Source organism: Mustela nivalis (assembly GCF_964662115.1).
Source record: "Mustela nivalis genome assembly, chromosome: 16".
In the NCBI taxonomy this organism is placed as follows: domain Eukaryota; kingdom Metazoa; phylum Chordata; class Mammalia; order Carnivora; family Mustelidae; genus Mustela; species Mustela nivalis.
This window is the reverse complement of record NC_139035.1, coordinates 66,519,617-66,542,730: the sequence shown is the minus strand read 5'-3', so window position 1 is coordinate 66,542,730 and position 23,114 is coordinate 66,519,617. Positions and strand designations below refer to the sequence as shown.

The 23,114-nt window shown below is 54.5% G+C and overlaps 1 protein-coding gene and 1 long non-coding RNA gene across 2 annotated transcripts; one reads left to right on the top strand and one right to left on the bottom strand.

Moving 5' to 3' along the window:
- Positions 1–13,845, bottom strand: ETV3 (ETS variant transcription factor 3). Its single transcript, XM_082703177.1, has 5 exons — positions 13,749–13,845; positions 11,823–11,878; positions 10,986–11,223; positions 9,644–9,759; positions 1–4,688 (listed from the first exon to the last, which is right to left on the bottom strand). The coding sequence occupies exons 2-5, from the start codon at positions 11,866–11,868 to the stop codon at positions 3,559–3,561; spliced, it is 1,530 nt and encodes a 509-aa protein (XP_082559303.1). The 5' UTR covers positions 11,869–11,878; positions 13,749–13,845; the 3' UTR covers positions 1–3,558.
- Positions 13,846–14,421: 576 nt separating this feature from the next.
- Positions 14,422–21,743, top strand: LOC309850045. The gene is made up of 3 exons (XR_014304052.1): positions 14,422–14,637; positions 18,435–20,853; positions 21,156–21,743. It is a non-coding gene; the product is annotated as an uncharacterized lncRNA (long non-coding RNA).
- The last annotated feature ends 1,371 nt before the right edge of the window (positions 21,744–23,114 follow it).

Sequence of the window (23,114 nt, the reverse complement as noted above, 5' to 3'; positions counted from 1 at the left end):
GACGTTACTTAAAAGTATTTTTTTATTTAACTTTAATTTCTGAGGTAAAATACTTTTTTCTTTCAACTTCCATAACAAAATACAGAGCTATCAGATACCCCTGGAAAAAATATGTATATTATACATATATCTCTATAACATTACATCATATATATATAGAATATATATGCGAAAATCTGAAGACTGTATAGGAAGTAGGACGTCTAAAAGGCACTGCACGATGGAGTCGGTCACGTACACCCACGTACGCATACACACTTCCCTCCGCTGCGACGGGCGACTCACGACGTCCCGGTCACGCGCGAAGGTCTCACTCACAAATCCGTGCCTCACAATTTTATGACTCAAACAACGCCCAGGCATTCAAAACAAATGAACTGATAACTCTCCCCACCCCCCCAAAGTGAAAAATAGAACAGTTCTTGAAAGACTGAATCGAAAAAATGTTTAAGCAAAATTAAAACGTTCCATTACTCTTTACAAAACAAAAAGTACAAACATAATCACGGAATAAATAAAAAACGAGGGACAAACAGCCAACTGACTACCCGCTTGGTGAGAAGTGCTGTACCCGACTGTGATTTAATGCTTCCGAACGCCTCCTGGCTCACGGAGGACCGGGGCGCAGAGCGTCCCTGCGCGAGCTGGCGAGCCGGCTTAATGCAGTGCAGCCTGAAGACGGGGCTGAAGGGACCTGGGGAGTCGCTTACGGGACACCCCAGCCGTCCCTAAACAGAAAAAAAAGAGCTCAGCAGCGGCTGTTCTTAAGAGATCTGTTTTCTCCTACGGTAAAAGCAAACTGTTTCCATGAACAAGTTCTTAATGAAATTTCAAGGTTTATATCTGCAAAGTTTTACATGTTTGGCACAGCGAAATTTGGAAACAATCGGGGGAGAAAACGGTCTGGTTTTATGCCCCCCTTTCCCTTCTGCTGCCGGACAGTGATGAAAAGTGCGCGAGAGAAGGCCTGGCTTTGTGCCCGACTGGCGACAGGTGCTGCCAGGAGCGGGTCCGGCAGGGGGAGAAGGCAGCCCCGACCCCGTTACCCCAGGAAATGCCGATGACTTCCCCATCCCCGGTCCCCTTCCCGAGCAAGCCCAAGCCTGGCTCTGTGCCCCGGCGTGCAGCGCGCATCAACCAATGACTCCCCGCGGAAGGGCAGTCAAGGAAACAGTACGACACCAACCAGTTCCTTAAAGCCGAAAAACATTTTTCATGGAGTTGAACATTTTTCGAGTGTGGTTTTTCAAGTTAAAAGCAGTGACTTTTTGTTCCAACAGAAGCAGCATCTAGCAGTTAGTTCCGGCACTTGGGTTCCAGGGGGTTCCGGGTATGCCTGCGGATTTCTCTCCCTCTTATTTTAAAGGCCTCAAGTTTCTATTCCTGAGTTCGTACCGACACGTGCCGGCCCTCTGCTCTCGCGGACAGAGCGGGGAGCCAGCCAGCCTCCCTGGTTAGACTGGGCGAGGCCAAGCAGAGAGCCGTCCCGCACCCGCCCGGGCTTGCTTTCTGATCCGAGGTAAGAGGTGCAGAGAGAGAAATGGGCAAAAACATAACCAACCAAAAGGAGCCTGAACAGGGAGCCCTCTGCAGCCCAACCAAGCCCGAGCTGGCGAGAGACCGCGCCCCCAACCCCTTCCCTAGGGAAAGACAAGTCACTATTTGGAATCTGAACTGAACAGGACGATGCTTGCCAGACAACAGCATGACGGACTCGAGTCATCCCGAGCCCCCGGTCGACCCACTCCACGGCTGACCGCTTCCCGCCCCGCACGCGTGGGCTCCTTTCAGGAAGATCCCCAACCCCGCTCAGAGACAACCCCGAACGCTGCTCAGGGTACAGAGAGTCCACTTAGGCTAAGGTGGAGTCGGGGTCTCTCCAGTCCCCAGACGGCGCCCCCGGGCCTGCTTCTAGCCTCCATGGGCCACACAGCCCTCCCCTCTCTCCCTGCCTCCTTGACGTCAGGCATGCGCAGCCGCCTGGGCACCACCTCTGCGTGCCCGTGACCGCCCGTGTGGATGGGCCCTGCACGGTCAGCGCGGTCACGTGCGTGCACAGGCGAGTGGCCGTGGCTTCTCTGCCCCCCCGGGCTGCCCCTTCTGCTTCATGCAAGAGTGCCACCCTCCCGGTCCTTCGTGCTGACGGGAGGGGCCTTCCCACAGAGAAACCGCTCCGGCCTGTGCACCGGTCTCCCGCGCCATCGAGTAGCGTGAGGACGAGAACAATCTAGGCAAATGGGCGTTGCAGGGACGGCAGCACCACAATGGGACAGATGGACGCGGCTCCTTCACTCCCACCAGGCTCTGGCGTCTGGCTCCCTCCCGTGTCTCTGTCCACTCCGCCTTCAGCCTCGACAAACATCCCCTCACACCCCAGCGACCTTCTGTGCTACGGGGTTCCATCAGCCCCGAGCTCCCGCCACCCTGCCGTTCTGCTCCCCGGCCCCATGAAGTCAAGGAGGGACCACCGAACCCCAAATCCACATGTCATCATGTTGCAACATCCCTGGGTTGTCTGAAGAGTTGTCCGTCCCTTTTACAGGTTTATGCTGACAGACCCGTAGCACGTGACGAAAGTGTGTTCATTGTTAAGGCTTCACTTAGGACACGGTCAGAGACCCAGACGCAGCGCAGACATCTCCAGGGTCGGGCTGCTCGGTGGACTCACTCAGTCGCTGCGGTCTGGCTCCCCGAACCCACAATGGAAAAGGAAAAATGAAGATCATTTTTGTGTTCTGTTTTTAAAGGCATCGGGTTGCTTCCTCACGCCCTCTTCTTTCGTCCCTGAACGAGAGCTTACGAGTCCTCATGGCTTTTAGCAGGTGAAGGAGGGGCGCGTGCGAGGGGCCCACAGCCCAGCTGCCCGCCCCCCACGCCGCCGCCCCGCGCCTCGGCCCTCCCAGCCCCCGGGACTGGCGCCGTGGCTCCTGCTTCCTGCAGCTGGTTTTTTGAGAAGGAAAGGAAAAAAAAGCCAAACAACAACAAAGGAAGAGAGAAAAAAAAAAGCAACATCTGAACAGGCCCCGTCCCAGCAGGACTGGGGTTCCCTTCCTCCTCCCCCAAAGGAACTACACAGAAACACTTCAGGCAACACATTGGTATAATGGTCTCTCGCTGCTCAGCCTCCCCACCACGCCGTACTCCCCTCTCCCTCTCTCCGAGCAAAAGAAATTCATTAATGGCTTTTCAGAGATAAATACAATAGAAAAGAAAAGTCTGGAACCTGAACTGCAGCGGGACCAAGGGCACCTCGGCCCCCTGGGAGTCTGCCGGAGAGCGCAAGAAGCTTCCTCCCCAGGAAGCAAAGGTGCTTCCTCCTTTCAGTTCACCAGCCTTCCTGGGTGCTACTCCCCAGGAAAGAGGGTGTTCATGTCCCCCCTAATTTACAACAGAAGACACCCATCCCATCCCCCAGACATAAAAATACAAGTCTATGCCCCTAGAAGGATCAAACCAGTCTAACTCCCTCCCTCCCTCCCCCCGACCCTGACCTCTCGCTACATAAATACACGGATGCCTCTGATGACGGGAGACACCGCTCCCGAGCCGCTTCCAGTCCTAGGCGTCGGCGGCGGCCGTGGCCAGGCCCCGGGGCCCGGGCCCGCTCCAGAGGACCCTGCTGCTCTTGCTTGGCTCTCGGGCTTCGGGGGCGCCATTCCAGCGCCGCTTCAGCCGGAGCTTGGGGGGCATGAGGGCGTCTTCCTTCTTCTCCGGCGCGCCGGGCTCTCTGCCGGGCCTGTCCTCGCTGTCGTCAGTCACCGCTAGGGCTTCTTCACTTGGGCTGCTCACGGCGCCGGGCGGCCAGACCGGCGCGGCCGGGCGGGCAAAGACGGAGCCCTTCTCCTCCTCCGTGGTCCTGCTCGGCGCAGCGCCCTCCTCGCGGGAGCGCTCCTCCTCTCGCCCCGACGGCCGGAGGCTCTCGGGATCCTTGTCGGAGGCCGGCTCCACCTTAATTCTTGGGGGGACAGGAGCGGCGGCGGGCGCGGTGGCCGGGCCAGACTGCTCACTACTCTCCGCCCTCTCCCGGTTCTTCCGCCCGGCGGGAGGCGGCTGCAGCTTGATGGAGAACTGGGCTGACTCCTCGGGATGCATCTGGCACTGCAGCGGCGGGACCATGAGTCCTGGGTAGCGGGGAAAGGTCCGGGGACTCAGATGGTAGTTGAACACAGAGCAGGCCTGAGAGTGAAGGTAGTGTTTCATTTCCTCGGGGTTGAAGGAGAAGCAGCTGCTGCCGGTGAAGGGGCTGAGGCCTGGCGACGGGCTGTAGGAGAAGATGGTGGGAGTCAGGGAGAGGGCCGGCGAGATGGGGACGTTCAGAACACCGCCGCGGCCAGGCAGCGGGGAGACCGCGAAGGGACTGTGCGGGTCAGGGTACACCCCGGGCCTGCTGAACAGAGGAAGCATGATGTCAGGCTTGCGTTTCTGGTGGCCGAGCCCTCCTGCGACGGAGCTCCGGGAGGACAGGAGATCCACGCCCCGGCGCCAGTCGGCGGCTGAGCCGTCCTCCAGCTCCGGAAGCTCCCCCTTTCCATCGGCGCCATTGCTCGACTCCCGGCCAGAAGCAGCGAGGGAGCTTGCGGAGAACCGGCCCGGCTGCACGTCACTCGGTGGAGAATGGGGGTCCAGAGGTGGGAAATGGAACCGGGAGGAGGCGGTTGGCACTGGTGGCGCACTCTGGGGAACCACACCTGTGATGGCGGAGAAGACAAAGGCCGCTTTAGAGGACTGGCCATGCACCGTCAGCACGGTCACTCATGCTACGTGAGCCCAAGATGTTTCCACCTTGTTCCGACAGGAAGCCAACACTCCAGCTGTGCGGACTCCCTCTGCTCCCCGTCTTCCCAGGAGCACAGCTCAGCTTCCACTACTTGAGCCGGCTGCCACCTCTCCCTAGCCCTTGCGACTCTGTCTTCACCCTTTACTGCCTGAGACAAACACTTATTGTTCATATGAAGGTGGGGACCTCCTACTGTTCACAACGAGCTGTAAAGCAGCTCGTGGTTAACACCTCGTTGGGGCTCGGTACACGTCAGCTGAAGGAAGGAACAGACGGGTGGGCACATGAGCCTTCTCTCCTCCAACTCGAAGTACTACGTGTAGGTCCCCTGCGGCAATTCTCACCTCGCTAAACAGTCTCCTTTTATTTTCATAGTTTTGGTTTTATCTATCAAGCAAGAAGCAAACTAAACACAAACACTGGAAATGATGCGCGGAAGGCGATGCATTAGAAGCCCAAAGACCGGCCCTCACACAGATGGAATCGGGCAAGACCAGATTTAGAACGGAAGCAGATTAGGAAAGGCAAGGCCGTGGAAGACTTTTTACCATTTCCGATATAAAATCACCACAGAGATTCAAGTATTTCCCGACCTCTGAATCTGTCTCTCTCTAACGCAGTCGACGCAGCGGTCTCCATTCCCACCCTGCTCGCACTGTGCTCAGGCCCCGAGCAGGCTGGGGGACGGCACGGGACCGCCCCCCACCCCCAGTCCCTCTCCCGGGTCGGCCTGCTAAAACTGAAACTCGCCTCAAAGCAGAAACCGACTCCAGGCTAAACACGTCAAATTCAGAGGCCCACAGGTTCTCCACTCCCCCAAAAGGTCCTTCTCTGAACAGGGCCTAAGAAAGGTGTGCCACCAGAGGCCTCCGAGACCCTGGGTTCCTGGGAGGCACCGGAGGCTTCGGTAAGTGATGCCACGAGGACTTTTTACACTCTGGGTCAGAGACAAGGGAGAAGGAAAAAGTAAGGAAACCCCAGTGGGGGTATGGTGACCTAGAAGAAGAAACAAAACAGGGCGTGAAGCCTGGCGTGACTGGGAAGTGCCCCCATCAGCTGCCTCCTTCCGTTTCCGAGTAACGGGCCCTCCTCGGCCAGGACCCTGGGTTTGGCTGTGATGGACATCACGGAGCGGCACTTCCCAAACTGAAGTTCCACAGAAACTGCTTTGTCCCCTAAAGCCAATGACCCGATCCTTCAATCGGGAAATGCTGATGCCTGACCTTGCGTGTAATGTGACTGGGATCAAGAAGGTGCCAGGCCCAGAGTCTCCTGCCGGCCCGCTAGAGCAGCTACAATTCTAGCTACTGTCTGATTCATTTGGGTCTGGATGTATGTCAAGAGCTCATCTACTGAAAAGCAAAAAACCACCTTCCATGTGTGCCGAAGGACTACAGGAGTATAAGGCGTGGGGGCGGGAGGGCGGAGCGAAAGGCCTGTCTCGGAACGATCTACTTTTGTTTCTTTTGAAACGGGAGGGTCCTCCCTTCTTTACGCAGGGGAAGGCACACTGTACATTTGCAAGAAGAGCAGAGAACACACGGCACGTTCCACAGAAACTTAGGGAAGGTGTGACCAAGGAGTGATGCTGGCGGGGGCGCTTGGGATCCTCACCTCGGACCCAGTGCAGCCGCCCCACTGTCTCATGGGGTATGCGGAGACAACAGGTCCAAGGCTTTATTTGACAAAACAAGCTTCCTGCATCCACAGCCCTGAGTCACACTGCTCTGGAAGCAGACGACCTTCAAGGAGCCACTGGGAAACGGGAGCGGCCGAGCGGAAACATCGGGGTGAGAATCGCAGCTCCTGCACCTTCTGTTCCATGGCACGTGACCAAATGGCTTTTGGCCCCTTTTGGCAAAATGGAAATAACAAGACCCTTGCCTAGGTTCAGACCCTGGCTCCACCGTTTCCTCGCTGTGTGGCGCTGGAAGACTTACTTACCTTTCTGTGCCTCCGTTTCCTTATCTGTAAGAGGGACAGCGACAGGGCGAATCCTCATGTTATGAAAACTTAAAGGGTAACAGTATTGGCACACGGCAAACTGTGTGTCAGGTATTTGTTAAGACAAGTAATTTTTTATTACACAATAATCACACTTTAAAAGCAAAAACTGTAAAAAGCACATACTGTTGGAATATGCACCATAGAGGAAACAAGAATCGTGGAGTCGTGTCAAATTTCTCAGGTGTGTTAACGTTACTGGGGTCATGCAGGAGAATGTTCTGTACCTAGGGGATACGCGAAGTACACAGGGGACAAATGTCACGATGTCTGTAACTTAACCTCAAAATAACTTAAAAAGTACGTGTTAAGAGGAAAAACATATGTGGCAACAGTGTCAATCATTAGTGAATCTAGAGAGGACACATGGGTGTTCACAGTTCTGTTTTTCCCCCATTTTTCTATGGGTTTAAAGTTTTCCAAGAGAAAGAAATATGAGCCAGCAGGGTGGGGGTAGGGAGGCCCGCGGTGAGAGCTCCGGAACGCGCCCGGCCCCGCCAGCTGAGAACTTTCCTCGTTTCCTCTGGATGTTCCCACAGTTTATCATGAAGGACAATAAATGTTCAAAGGTGCAGAATAATGTATTTTATAGCTTTCAGGAGTAATGACGACGTACTGGATGCAGAAGCACTCCCCGCACCATCCGAGTATCAGGCATTCTACCCTGTACTGTCAGAGCTGAGGAAGTCGATGTGGAGAGGGAGGAAGAGCGCTCACTTTGCTTCTTACTCCAGACCTCTGGGTCATTTGGGCAGGTACCAGCGCCACCCAGACAGGACCTCTCTGACCTCGGAGTCCACACAGCTCAGCTGCCGCGAGAGCTCGCCACATTCCTCAGGGCTACTCTCAACTGTGCTCAACCTCACCTATCTTATCTCTCCTGCTAACTCTGAAGTTCCTCGAGAGAAAGACCTCCTCCATAATCTTTTCTTTTTGTTTTTAGGACGGGCGGGGAGGAGCGCAGGACTGTTCAGCACAAGCTGGATTTCTAGCTCAGTCTCTCAGGAATGGTTTCCCGAGAAGCTGTTCAGCAGGTAACTGTGCTAAACCTGCCCGTGTCCATCTTGGACATAATCTTCTCATTTGTAAAATGTGAATATTGAGATACACGCTTTACAGCTGGCCGGGAGAGTTAAAGGTGGTCCCTCACAAAAACACCAACCAAAAGTACGTCCGTGAAACAAACACTCAGCAAACGTCATCTTTCCTGTCACCGTAAAAGTTGAATCCGGAACATTTGGCCCTTCTGGGTAAATTTCTTTACCAGCTAATGACTCCTGCTCTTTGGCGTTATCTATACCCAGGATGTAAACAACCAAGCACATACCTAAACGAGATGCACACGCTCTCCCTTCCCTGTGACTTCATTCCACTAGGAATCAAGCTTTGTTAAGGATCAATGTTGGTCCCATTGCTTTCAGGGAGAGGAGGCTATGGTAGGCCATTGCCATTAGGCCAGAAGACCAGAGTCTTCCCAGAGTGAGGATCCAGATTTTCTCACCCTGGACAGGCACATTACTCCCAAGGGCTGATGGGTGTACCCTGTTCCAGGCTGCCCAAGAGCTGGACTTCCGGATTTTCAATAGACAAAAATGGGTCAAAGACATAACAAAACCAATGAAGCCCCTTCTGGTGGGGAGTAGAGGTGAATGGTATGGAACACCAACACGATCTCAGAATTGCCGGTATATCCACGTAGAGTCCCGATTCCTCTAGGTACACAGGAAGGGGGCAAGAGCGAAAACCAGAGCGAACGGATTCCCTTCCCGTGGCTACAATAGGTCTGATTTCCTAACACTTCTTTCTCAGGCACCAGGAAAGAAAACAGGTTGTAATTAGAGAGATGCATTCCAATACCACTTTTTTTTTTTTAACACATGCCCCAGGGACAGGAGGGCGTGGCCACAGGAGAGAGGAGATGGAACTGTACCGATAGCAGCATCAAGCCCGAACTGCCCTAACTTGTTGTGTGTAGTTAGTGACCTATCTGCAGTGGATCTCAGCAGTATAGTCTCAGCCACACCCTACTCCGATTTTTCAAGTTTCTTCCGACTCTTCTCTGAGAAGTCAGACTACTGCAGCACAATCAGCTTTCTTGGCTTTAACACACATGGCCACGGAGTACTGACGGACGGGTCAGAAACTAGTTAAACACCATCTACTTTCCTAGGGAGGGAGAGGTCTTGACTCTGAAATGAAACCAACCAAGCCCCTACAGAGAGACTGGACAGAGGCTGCCCTGAAGCCCCGTGAGGAGCTGTGATGGAGAGCTACGCGCAGGCAGCCCGGACGGGAAGCCTTGCTGCACTTGAGAGCAAAGAAGGTCAAGTAACCCCAGATCTTACTCTCTGAGGTGCTGGTGCAGATCAAAGACACTGCTTCTCACTGCAAACACAGACCTCCCCTTCTGTGATTAAGGATGCTGTGGTTTTGATGATATTCACTTGATAAGGGAGAGCTTGGTAGTTTCATAGAAAATCGGAAGTGCTTGTAGAAACCGGTTCTCGTCTACGAAAGAGCCACGGGGCAGGGCGTTAACACTCTGAGTTCTAGACTGAAGGACAAACATGAACCTATGGAACGTAATTCCTAAAGACAACAGAGGAAGAGTATCTGGGAGACACAGATAATATGCTCGAAAGAGAACTAAATAAACAACAAATCTCTTGCGATCCAGCAGAGCCTGTCACTCCCCGCACAGGACAAACAGAGAAACCAGGGCAAGACCGTGGGGAAGACCGTGGGGCCAATCCACGCAACTCCAGTCTTTCTAAAAATCCTTTAACGTGCCAGGTCTTAGACGTGGGCTTTTAAACTTTTTTATCAACTCGGGATATCAAACGGAAAGAGTTTGCTTCTTACCACTCGACCGAATGTTGATGAACGGGTAGTTCGGCATCACCAGCTTGTTGAAGTTGAATTTATACGTAAACCTTTTCCCTTTCGTTTTATGAAGGATCCTCTTGTTGTAATAGTATCTGTAAAAATAGGAAAAGGTGTCACTGGATCTTCTGACAATTTCTGACACACACAGGTAGCCACTGATCAACAGTTCCCGCTCTAGGCACGACACGGAGACATCACTATTGTTCTCACAGAGCCCGGCCTTCGGATCGGGGCTGGGAGACTTACTCAATTTTCAAACGAAGCTCTAAGTCCCTGGGTGGAGCTTTACAAAGGCAATCTCACTTAAAGATCCTGAACAGCTCTCCTAGTCCCAACCACCTTTTCCCTCTGTCACACTACAGTTTCAATTCCATAGTCCATTTCCTTCCTGTTCCCCTGTATGTCACTGCCCGGCCCAGGTGGGGGCAGACAAGTCTCTTGGGAGACCTGATCTGGCCAGTCTGGAGGCTGAGCACAAAGTGCAAATGAAGAAACGCACGACCGTTTTGTGGCAGCAGGTCCGACAACCACGCACGCTGACGGGGAAGAAGCAGGCAGCCTGGCCGGCCTCACTTTCACAAAGATGCGAGAGAGGCCCCAGCACAGCGGCTGCCCAGCTCTGACATTCAAGTCACTAAGAATGAAGAAAGGCAGGGGACTTGGGCAGCCCTGCAGCCTCTGGCCTGGCATCTGCTTGGTAGCACCGCTTATGCACGGCTTCTGGCCCCTCGAGGGCGAAGAGGTTATGAAATGTAAAAACTGGCAAGGGCAAAATTAAGAACCGGAGAGAAGCTCAAGTGGCCAATCTTTAGACATGTCAGAGCAACCTGTGGACGGACAACCGAGCTCACAGACGTGGGTCTCGAACAGTGAGGTCAGGACCGTTCAGGGAGCCCTCTCCTGTGCGCTCTGCTTGCTTCGCTTTTCCCAGTTTCTTCCAGGAGAGCCGGAAGAAGAGGAATTCTAACAGACTTCCCACAGGGAAGCCTCAACTAATCTTCTGGATTACAAATGAGCTCCGGTCCGTGTTTCACCACACACGCTCGCCCACTGCAGAGCAGAATCGGCTGTCTGTCAGGACCCAGTGCCAACCGCGCTGGAATTCCCTCCTACAGAGAACCAAAGATATGCCTCTTCTCCTCCGGTGCCTGTGCCACTCGGATTCAGCAGCTCCTCGACTCCCACTTCAAAGCCACACATGATTCACGGAGATAGTGCGTCTCTTACTGCCTGACACCCTTTTCATCCAACATTCACCCAGCTTCTTAGTCTCCCTCCCATCTGTTAACAGCACCGGTCTGGGAATCCTGTCCCTCACCGGAGGGCCCGGCTCAGCTTGTCATAGTTCATCTGGGGCTTGCACTTCCTGCGGCCCCAGAGGCGGGCCACCTCGTCGGGGTCCTTGATGACGAACTCCCCGTACTCTCCCTGCTGCCAGGCGATGACATGGCGGAACTCCTCCTTCTGCAGCAGCTCCAGGATGAAGTGCCACAGCTGGATCTGCCGGGAGCCCGGGGACGACTCGGTCTTGTAGGCCCAGTCAGGAAACTGATACCCTTTAACGTGAAAAGGGGAAGGTGCGGGGAGTCAGGAGTTAGGTTCACACATATCTGTATCCCCGACCTCATACTCCAATGCTCAGAATTTCTAGAGCGCTGTGCAAACGTGCCACAGACACCCCTTCGGTCAGCCGTGGCTGACCACAACAGGGGAGAGGAAAGCACGGAGACGTCACCCTTCCTGTGGCGATCCTGCGCTCTGCTAGCGCGGGACACCGGCACCCAGTGCGCCAGCCTCTTGCCTTTCCTGCATTATTAAATCTCACACCTACTTTCCTGAGGGCAGGAACGTTCCAAAAGAAACAAACAGGAAAGACGAACTAACGTTTTAGGGAAACAGAGCTGAAACCCCCTTGTCCCTGAGGGTGGAACCGTGTCTGTCACAGGGAGGAGACGCTAAGGCTTGGGACAAAGGTGGTGGCCAGACACGTTACCACACATCCTAAGAAACAAGCCTAGAGCTGGGCTAGCAGCAGCCGCCCAGGCAAGAGGCTGTCCAGCCCCGGTCAGACATTTGTGAACAGAGCCCGAGCAGGGAGAAAAGGAAGCCCCGAGGGACATTCCAGGAACAGGAGAGATGATTAGCTTGTGCTCACCTCCACCTCCTTCTGGCTTCTCCACGATGCTACAGCCTGCTTTCATCTTCGCCCTCCTGCCGAGAGACACAAGCCACAGCATTACTTAAGGTTCTCTTTCTTTATTCTCCTCCCAAGCTTTTCTGGCAGAGCCTTTCCCCAAACTTCCTTTCCGTGTCTTCCCTTCCTTATGTGATCCTTTTCCTTTCAAATATGTCACCTCCAAACTGCTAATCCCCAAGTCACCAAATGTTGGTCCTCAGGTCATCAGCGTCAAAGGCTGTCATTATCTCTCACCTGACTGTAAGCCACAGAGTGCAAACACTGTGCTCAGTACTTGCTTTCTTCCTCCCGACCAGCCCTTCAGATGTAAGAAAGGAAGGCGCCCGCGAAACGGGTCCAGAAAGGCGGCCAAAACAAGCCAACAGTTTCTCTTCTATTACTAGACGGGCCCAGATGCCAAGACACACACGCCTGAGTTCACCCAGATGTACCAGTTTTAAAAAAGAGTAAAAAAACCCAAGTCCGTCTGACTGCAACTCCAGAAAACATCTGATTCTGATTTATTTTGCTGAATTACGGGAGACGGGAGAAGGAAGACCCCTCCCAGTCGGACACCGACCCCCTCCTCCCTGAGAAACACCGTGGGACCCAGGAAGTAAACACGCCACTCGCACAGCTACTCTCATCACTTTGAGAAACAGGTTTACACTTTCTCCCTCTGACGGGAAGGAAGGGAGGCGAGCACTTCTGAGAACCTTCTGTTCCCAAGGCGCCGGGAGCCCCGCTGTGGTCTGCACGCAGCCCCGCCGGGGTTACAGCTCCAGCCCGACCGGGTTACAGCTCCAGCCCGACCCGGGTTACAGCTCCAGCCCGCCCGGGGTTACAGCTCCAGCCCGACCCGGGTTACAGCTCCAGCCCGACCCGGGTTACAGCTCCGCCACCGGGCCCCGCTCCCAGCGGCAGCGTTCTACCAGTCGGTCCTTCCACAGAGCGCAGGGAGGGGTGAAGCTGCCCCAGGGAGAGGCGGCGGAGAGGGCAGCTCTCGGTTCCCCAGGGTGGAGGACAGGGCCCCAGCACCCACATTAGCAAGAGCGCTCCAGGCCGGAATGTAGGAGCCTCGGTGGCCTCGGGGCGGGGTGGGGGCGAATTCCTAATCTTGGAAATTTCATCTAAGCTCGGATTCCTCCGGATCCTTGGAGCCCCCCCGCCCCCCGCACACGAAGAGAACCGCGAGTGAGTCTGTGAAACTACGAGGACGACACAAACACCCCCGAGCAAAGAGAAAACAGACGCGAAGCCAGAGGCGCAGGCACACACCCGAGACACGGCCACCGGGCTTCCTCCGCCGCTGCCCCCCTCTCCGCGACAGCCGCGGAGGCCAACGCCGCTCCCTCCCCCGGGAGGCCACCCGGACTCCGGGTCCCGGACGGCTCGGTCGGGAAGCAGGGCCTCCGTCCTGCCGCGGGAGCGCCCTCCAAGCGCACGACTCGGGGGTCCGACCCCGCCGCGGCAAGGACTCGGCCACGAAGCCTCCTCCCGCACGCCGGCTCCCCGGTCGCCCGTCCACGCCGCCCACAAATCCCCCGCGAGGTCGCTCGTCTCGAGCCTGCAACCCCCGGGGCCCTCGCCCTTCCCCAGCTCGCGGCCGCTCCCGGGAGGCGAAGGCGGGCCGAGGCCGGCGCTGCGGCTGCCCCGCGGCGGCGTGCTGCCCGGAGTCCCGGTCCCCGGAGCCTCCCTCCGTCCTGCCTCCGGCCGGGCCGGCCTCGCCCCGGGGCCCCGCGAAACCACCGCACGAACGCGCCCCGGGTCCCGGCCGCCCCTCACACACAGGGGGCCTGGTCGCCCCCGCGCTGCCCGCGGCCCGGCCAGGCCGGTCGGCGGCCCGGCCCCGGGGACGCAGCCCGCGAGGCCCAGCGTCGGCCTGGCGACGAGGCCGGGACTCACCTCTCCCCGGCGCGGCCCGTCTTCGCTCCGGTCTCCTCCGCGGCGTCTCCGGCTCCTCCTCATCCACCCTAGCAGGAAGTGACCTCCGCGGCCGCTGTCGTCACTTCCGCCCACGACCAGGGGCGGGGCCGGGCTGAGGCGGGGCCCAGTCCTCGTCCGTCTCCTCGCCGCCTTGGCCGACTTCCGCCGCCCCGCCCCTGCGCCCCTCCCGTCGGGCGCCGCGCTGCGTCACGCCGCGGCGCACGTCACGCACGCTCGCGGGGGGGCGGTGCGGGCCCGGCGGGCGGACGGCGGGGCCTGGGGACGCGCCACCGGGCGGGGGCGGCGGGGAGCGTGGCCCGGGGCCGTCCTGTCGCCCACCCCGCGCGGGTCGGAGCGCTGTGCCCGCCGAGCCGCCGTGCGCCGGGTTCCGGGCCGGGTGTCCGGGGCAGGCGCTGGCCGCCTCTCCCCGAGTGGCCGGGAAACGTCTCCCTTTCCTTTCCTCGTGCCCGGTTACCGCGCGAGCGGTCGCGAGTGCCTAGTGCAGAGCGCCCTGGGCCGGGCCCGAGGCTCGTCCGTGGGGAGGGCCGCCAGCAGCTGCCCGCCTTCCTCCCCGGCTCGGGGCCCACCTGGCGCGGGAAGGGGAGGAGGGGGCGGCAGGGTCAACAGAGGGGCGCGAGCGCCGAGAGGGGCGGACGCGGAGAACGGGACGAGCCCAGCAGCGCCGGCGGGGCGGACGCGGAGAACCGGACGAGCCCAGCAGCGCCGGCGGGTGGGGACGAAGAGCCGACTCTCCTACACCTTTTCCTCCCGAGGGCCGCGGAGCGGGGGGACATCACCATCCGTCCCCTCCATCTGGGCTTGGCTGTGCCCCGAGCCCTTCCATAGCTGGGGAGGGGTTAACTAGGAGGTGGGTCCCCTCTGGACCTCAAGTTGTCCTTTTTTGTTGTTGTTTAAAAAAGAAAGGATAATAGCTTCGGGTGGGCGGGATGTAGGTCTGCTCTAGTTAGAAAAGGAAGCGACCCAGGTGACCAAAAGGAGCAAAATTCTGGTGGCCTAGCGAGGATTGCTAATAGGGCGACTATACCCTGACCTCTTTGTAGGAGCCGTCATATGTCCTTTGTGTCTTCTTCAAGTGCCTAGAACTATTCTACCTAAATATCAGAAGTTTGCTGGAACGTTCTTAGGAAAATACCGGGGTTTAGCTGAACGATGTACATTGTAGTTGGATTCTAGTGCCTTCAGGTACTAGCTGTGTGACCCCCATTAAGTTACCTAACCTCTCTGTGTCAGTTCCTATAGTACCTGCTCATGTGGTTATATTAAATGTGTTAAATCATGCAGAGTGGTTAAAAGAGAAGAGCCCGTTGTAAACAGGGCAGATGAGCAAATATTACCAAAAGTAATCCTGAGACTCATCATCACAGAAGCCCTTAATCTTACTGGTTGAGTCAACTCAGAAACCGCAGTGATGAGGAACAGCTTCCTCTGAAAGTCTGAAATCGCTAAGCCTTGGCTCAGGGCTCCAATTGTCGTGGTTACAGCCAGCCCTTTGCCTCCAAGGACCCTGTGTTGTAGAGAGGGCCAGCAGCCAGAGCCAGGCAGTCTCGGTAAATCCTTACCCTGGTCTCCTAGTGGTTCTCTGCTGCTCCTTCTCTGGCTAATTAGGGTCACAAAGGATGACTTGAGTAAGTAAACACAGTTAACAGAGACAAACAGGTTTCTCTGCCTGGCTGGAGTCTGAATGGATGTATCTAAGTAATGTTTATGTCCCAGCAGAGCTCAATGCAACTTTTTAAAATTAAAAACTAATCCCTGGCCTCAGACTCAACAGGCAGATTTGGGTTTGACTGTGCAAACTGGGAATTCCCTAAAAATTCCTGGGTCCAGATAAATAAGTTTTGCATTGGAACCTCTCTGTGGTGGCAGAATCTGGAAAGACTGGGATGGTTAGGGGCTCCTTGCTCATTGCACTCGAGGTCCCTGTCCCCTCACTCCCTCCCCGTGGCACCTGCTGCCTTCACCTGCTCCAGACAGGCTTCCACAACCATGGAGTTTCTTCTTGCCCCTGAAATACAGAGAGCACAAGCTTTCTGAAAGCATGCGGTGCAAACACGGAGGCATAGTCTAGGAGTCAAGATAGGTCGTAACTGCTCTTGAATTTCCATTTGCTCCAGGCCCTCTCTGGCCAGTGCCGCTGCCCACTGCCTTGCTTCCTACCCATCTTTGCAATTGTCCCACATGCTGGGGATGAGTTCTGTTGCAAATCTCACACTCTCAACTCTACTCTGGGCACAGCACAGCTACTCCGTTGCTGCTAAACTTTAAAAAAGAAGAAAAAGAACCAAAGTTTATTTTTCTTCCAGAAAACCTTTCCTGGAGTGTGTGTGTGTCTGTGTGTGTGTGTGCCCGTGCGTGCATGTGTGTGCGCGTGTGTGCCTGTGTTTCGTACTTGCCCTGCTTGCTTTTATCGCTCCCATTTTTATTTATGAACTTATATTTCACATCCCAAACTTCCCTGGCCATGTGTATGGTAGAAATGCTTTCCTCTCTATCCGTGGGGTTGGTCGCTGTGGCAGATCCACTGTGGCACATACCATCAATATGACGTGCACATGTTTGGTCTTCTTGGTGTGTTTGTCTTAGCCTGCAGGCCCTCAGAGGTGAGAGCTCTGGGGGGTCCCTGGGTGCTCAGACCCTTCCTGTGTCACCGTTTGAAATGCCTGATGATCATTTCCTTCTCTGCTAACACACGGGCTGGTGTGCTGTCAAGACCTCCCTTAATCTCTCAGTGTACCAGTAAAATTCAGGTGGCCTCTTCTCCCAGAGGGTGTTCTCATTGAACTTGGATTCAGAAGACCTGAGTTTTGGTCCCAGTTCCACCCTTTGCTAACTGGGTCCTCTGACAAGCCGCTAAATGAGTCCTAGCATCCACGTCTGTGAAAGGGCGGCACAATCGGTGTCCTTGATGGGGACGGAGTGTAATAACAGCTGTGCAGTGCTGGTGAACTGTGAAACTCTTTATGAAATTCAACGGTCATGGCTACTCTTGTTACTCCCAGACCCACACTGTTCTTGGTATTGAGAACAACTTCACAGCCTTTATCACCTAATTTTGCAAAGCTTGAGGGAATTGAATGTTTCCAACGTGGGTAGGAAGCTAATAGAAAGGAATTTGCTTTGAGAATTCGGGTTCTTGAGTTTCTCATCCAGGCATATGTTTTGAGGCGGACCTTGAGACAGCACATTTTAACCATTCCGTGCCTCAGTGTCCCCATCCATAAAATGATCATGTTAAGAACAGAAAGAAAAATACACTAACATTAGAACATTATTCATATGGATGAAGTCAAAGACTGAAGGGCATACGTGATGTCAACTCATTTCCTTGCTTTGTGACTCAGTTTCCCTTCAGTAATGTGAAGATAAATTATGAGAAAATAAACTTTGACTATGGATTTATTTGAATTTTACCACGTCGGACTCAAGTAGATCATAAGACTTTTTTGTGTTTTGGTTTACTTTTCCCCTCAACCTCAGGTTGTTGTGAAGCTGGAGGACTTAATGTCAGTAACACGAGTGGGGATCCCCAGATTAAAGGTTAAGTGAGTCCAAAGCAGAAGTAACTTGGCCCGGAGGCCCAGCTCAGCCAGAAGAGGTGGAGCCGGTCTGTTTGTTTAGTGGCGACCTGGGGACTCAAGGACTCTCCCTGATTCCACATCCATCATGGTCCACGAATACCCCTTCCTCTCATTTCCCGTTTTCAGGTCTCAGTTCCCCCAGCTCAGGGGAGTGGGTAGTGAGACATCACAAAGGAACGGAACAGGAGAGCAGGATAACCACAAGGAAATGGCAACTTAAGCTATTCTGGCTTTTTTTTTTTTTCCTGGCAGCCTAGGAGAAAAATGCTCCCTTAGCCACATATGTGACTGCCAGCATCTATATATTTCTGAAAGCTTGCTTCTCCCAGGAAGCCTGGCGATGTTAGTTGGAGCAGAGGGCTACCTCCTCCTGATCTTGACCCACCTAGGGCATGTTTCTCAAGGCCCTTGTGTGTTTATTCCCCACTCCAGTAAGACCTGAAACCTTGACCTGTCTGCTGCATGGACCTTTTCCCTGTCTTTCATGTTTGCTCACTGTTCGTGTCTGCTCTGGCTCTGTGTTCTTTATGACTATCTGCACCATTCGTCACCCTAAGAGGGCAGGGACTGCATATCTGATTCTCATATGATGGCCAGCAAACATGATTATCACCATAATAGACCCTGGGATCATAGTCTAACAAACGCCCAGACTAATTATAGCAATTGATTGATCGAATAGGGCCTCAACTCAAGTTAATTAAAAGGCAATCGCCTTGAAAATATTTTAGAAAAGCTTCCCTTTAATAATCATCCACGGATTTTTGGATGTGTAGGGTCTTAGAGATGGACTGAAGGTCAGAGGTCATTCTCCCATCCTCTTGCTAAGTGTACCAGCCTCTCCTTAGACCCTCACCATGACGAGGTACTCACTACTTTGCCTAACACCTGGTCAACCTAGGTTTCTCACCGAATAGGTCATACCCACAGAAGAGTATATGGAAATCTATATGTTTGTTGAGAAGCAATAATAAAGGTGCTTAATTCCATATGACCCAGGCAAAGAAATGAAGTTACCACACCCCAAGGTTTTTTTTTTTTTTAATGTTATTTATTTATTTGACAGACGGAGATCACAAGTAGGCAGAAAGGCAAGCAGAGAGAGGGAAGGAAGCAGGCTCCCTGCCTAGCAGAGAGCCTGATGCGGGCTCGATCCCAGGACCCTGAGATCATGACCTGAGCCGATGTTTCCATCTCCCTGACTGTGGAAAGCTCTTCCTTTGATGGAGCTGAAATGTGTCCTGATGCAACTACCCATGACTCCCAGTCTGGGCACCGGGGCTGTGCGGATTAAATGGAAGTTTTCTTCCGTGTGGCAACCTGTCCTCTCTCTGAAGGCCAGGACCACGCCTTCTGTCAGGAATTATTGGAAGAAACATCCTTACTTCCTTTCCTCTTCACATGTGACTTCAGTAACTAAAGCTGACCCTCCACGGAGCCAGGCTGATTAGCAAAGCTAATTCCTTCTTTGTCTGGACTCTCGGTCCCCCCCCCCACCCCCGCCCGCCACTCTCTCTCAAGATGGCCTTGGATAGGATGGACTGCTTCAGAGGTCAGAATGTTCTACGGAACAGTCCGTCAAAAACCGCTGGTTTTGTTGTGAGAACCATCTGGGTCTTCTGTTAAGTAGTTTCAAAATCTAAAGGCCAGAGTTTGCTTTAATTATATTCATTCTTGTCAGCTTGGTTTGGTTGTTTTGGCTCTGTGATCCGTTCCAGCCTGTCTTTGTCACCTTGATCTACTGGAATCTAGCACTGAATGATTTACTGGTAGAGAGACTCTGCTCGGAGCAGACACTAAAAAAGCTTCTGCAGAATGTATTAAAACATCAAGCGTGAAAGCAACCCCACGGACTGTTTCCTGACTGGTCAGAAGTTGTTGCGGGAACTTGGAGTGGGTCGTTAGGTATGGGGCCTCTCCTCTGCGGGATGCCTGTTAGCAGAACTGTAGGCCATGGGCTTCCGAAGAGCGCGGTGCTCAGTGTGGGAGACCCGGGCGCTGAGCTAAAGCCACTGGGGGAAGCAGCAACATCAAGGTAATGCCGTTCAGCACGCTGGCCGCAGGCCGAGGGGAGTGGGGTCAGGTGCGGGAGCGGGGCAGCCCAGGGATCTGGGACTCTACCCTGTCTTGGCATCAGTTCAAAAGGTGGAACTTCTAGACACATGTCCTGCCAGGCATTTCTCTCTGAACAATTGGTTATTGACATGGGCTGGGCTCACACTCTTGCATGAACGCCTTCAGACCGGGCTCACTGGCACCACAAAAAAAAAAAAAAAAAAAAAAAAAAATCACCACCGTTATAACAACAAGTCTTGATTTTGCAGCAAAAATCCGGGCTGCCACTACTTTCAGGAAAGAAGAAAAACTCAGACCTTGGCAGGAAAACACCCTCGCAGGCACCTCCTCCTTCTGACTGTTGGGAAAGCACCTGGGCTCCGAGGCCAGGCATCTCAGGAGCTCAAAGACATGTGCGTGTGCAAGTGGCGTCTTGTCTGACTTCCACGCCATGTGGCCAAGCCTTCTCCTGTCCCTGCGTGCCAGTCTGGTCCACAACGGTGCTGCTTTCTCTCAAGTTCCTCGTGGAAAATATTTTGCCCTGCCACTGCCCCTGAAGGCCTGAAACACTAATTGAACCCGAACGTTTTAATTGAACCTCATTACTTGAGCCGTGTGTGAAGGAGGCATGGGTCCCCTGGGTCGGCACCGGGGCAGGAGGAGGCTCTGCTCCGGGCGGCACAGGTGTCTCGTGGTACCAAAATGCACCGCCCCTGGGAGCCCAGTTACTTGGGGCAACTTTGTGTCCCTGGTCCCCATTTACTCGGTGTACTTCACGCTGCCCGAGTCCTTCCCCTTGAGGCCGAGAGGGAAGTAGCCGTGAGACAGAGTCACGAGCGGCTCTCCAACGTTGGGGAGGCCAGAATTTGGGGAACCTCCACCCATTCGGCCCCTGACTCCCACAGCAAAGGCCATTCGTTAGTTAGGCACTCGGCTCTTCCCTATTCTTCAGAACGCGAAAGGTCAGACATGGGGTTTTGTGGAGCAAGAGTGACATTCCGGTGTCCCGCGTGCCCAGTGCGGACTCCCGGCGCGCTCCCTGCAGCTGGCAACGCCCCAGCGAGGCACCGCTCAGACGGCTCATGGGGACTCGTGTAGCCTCACCGCTCAGATGAAGGTGCTCGGGGCCCTGTGGGTCTACCCGCCAAGTTCACGAGGACCGTTCTTTATCAGTAGAAGAGAAGAGCGTGAAAGCAGGGGGTGCAAGTGCCCTGGGATGCAGTGTCTTGGCGAGTACGGACGGAGCAGAGAGCACGCCCCGTTCTGGAGGACAGTGTTCTGGAAAACATGGTAACTCCTTAGTTTAAATAAAAATATTTTTTCAAACCTTTCTTTCTTTCTTTTTTTCCCCAGTAATCTCTAAAGCCCAGTGTGGGCCCCGAACTCATGATCCCAAGATCGAGTGTGGCATACTTTACCAAACAAATCAGGTAGGTGCCCCATTGTTGTTTGGTATTTTAATGACTCATTTGTTCATTATTCATTCCACAAACAATTCAAGCAGCAGACACTCTGTGCCACGTGCTGTGCCACACTTTGGAGGGTCAAAGCTCACGAGCTTGGTTTCCCCTGACCGTGGAAACAGTCCATTAACAGCGCTCCCTACAGTGATTCAAAGGTGTGAGCCACAGACGATGTAAGGCAAACATACAGACAGAGTTCAATGTCGTAATCAAACGTGACCTGAGCAGGTTCATCTAGTTCGTTAAGTTCTGTGTGTTGGTTCCTTCAGTAGGTATTGGCTGAGCACATCGGCGGAGTGGGCGCCTCATCACGGGTGCACTCGTGCCTGGCCTGCTGGTCTCTGTCGCAGCGATTGGAGAACCTCATGGGAGCGGTGGACACGGGAGCAAACAGCCTGACACAACGCGGGCACGGGGTCAGACATCGCGAGCCCCCCCCAGCCCTCCCTGACGCTTGCCTTCCGGGGGGCAGAACTCTCTTCCCATTCTAAAAGTGAAAATGACTTCCCAGCTTCCCTTGTATCTGGGAAAAGGGCATGTTACCAAAACCCGCTCCGCAGATTTACTGGAAGGGTTCTGGCAAAGATGTTCACTTGAAAAGAGCAATTCCCAGAGAGGGATTTCCAAAGCTGCATCTCCCACCGTCACGGAGGAACTGTGCTCCCGTTTCTTTGGTTGAAGTCCTAACTCCGAGTCCTCAGAATGGGACCCTATTTGGAGACAGGGTCTTTAGAGAGGCGATCAAGTCACAAGGAGGCCATCAGGGCCTAGAGGACAGGCTCACTTAGAGCCCCAACATCACTGAGCTGGCTCCGGAACCATCACTTCCAGGCTTCTGGTAAAGAGACAGTCCCTGTTGTTCAAGCTGCTTCAGATGTGGGAGTTTTGTGACCCCAAACCACAAGCATCCTAACAGATACATGTAGAGACAGAGGCCTTGTACCGAGATAGGTATCAGAGGGACACTGAGAAGACTTGTCTAGGTGGCAACCCAGCCTGGGTCTTTTAAGATACTCGGAAAGTAATCAAGTAAGTGCCTGGATGAAGGGCATTTCAGAAAGGCAGGATCACACAGAGAGCAGAAGCCACCAGCACTGTGGGAGCAACTTAGTAGCGACAAGCCTTTGGTGTCCTAGGAGTCCCAGCGGGGAGCTGGGAGGGTTGGGGAATGAGCTCTGGGGTTCTTCGGGGGAGCCTCGCCTCACTGGTCCCTCTGGGAGAGCCATTGTTCCTTGGGATGGGATGGGGGTGCGGGGAGAGGCACCTTCCTTCCTTCTGGGGGTCAGAACACCAGGGGAGGGGCGGGGATCCCAATCAGGAGTTTCCCAGAGTTCAGGGGAGAGAGGAGGGAGCAGAGTTCAGGTGGAGTAGAGATGCAGCGGAAAGCGTGGCAGCAGACAGTTCTGGAGACGCCCTTCCCTGATGCCGCACACAGCCTCACCGCGCCATACAACAATTAGGCCCCGATCGTATTTATAATGTAGCCAAGAGCAGAACGTGGAACCGTATCCCAACTGCCAAACATCGTCCATTTGCATCACTTTTCATGCAAGACTTTTCACAGGTACTACCTACTTCCCCGTCTTTTTCAGCAGAGTTGACTAGATGTCCTCTAGCCTTTTCTCGCTGACTCACGGCTGTCACTATGAAACAGAGGTGTCCCGTGCGGAGGGGTGGGGGTGCCGCACCCCTTCGGCTCTGCCTTTATTCCCAGCCCCACACTTGCGAATCTGTGTGGTCAGGGAAAAGGCCACCAAGCCTCTCCAAGGATGTCTCCTCTCCTTGGCCGCCTACTTCACCGGCTGGCTGTGGAGTAACTTGGAGAATCAGTGAACCAGCGCAGAGAGAGGCTTTCTCACAGGGCTGTGTCTGCCTTTGGGTCCAACTGTCTTCTGCTGTTGGGTCATCGGCGGTCTCTTGCCTGTTTGGACGCTTCCGTTGCTAGAAGACCCTTTACCCACACCCCACCCTGACCTCCACGGGCTATGGGCTGGGAAGCCAGAGGTCAGCCTCCGACTGCATTGCCGGGTGTAGTCCAGGAAGGCTCTGTGTGGAGGCCTGAGAATCTGGCTTTGGTTCAAGCGATTTGTGTCCACTATTTTGGGGGCTTAGAGGCTGTTTTCACTTCTGGATTTGGGGCTGCGTTCCACAGAACCGAGGGTGTTGGAGCCAGACCTCCAGTGTGCTCGGACGGCTGAGTGAGGTGTCCTGCATCTACTCCTACTGCT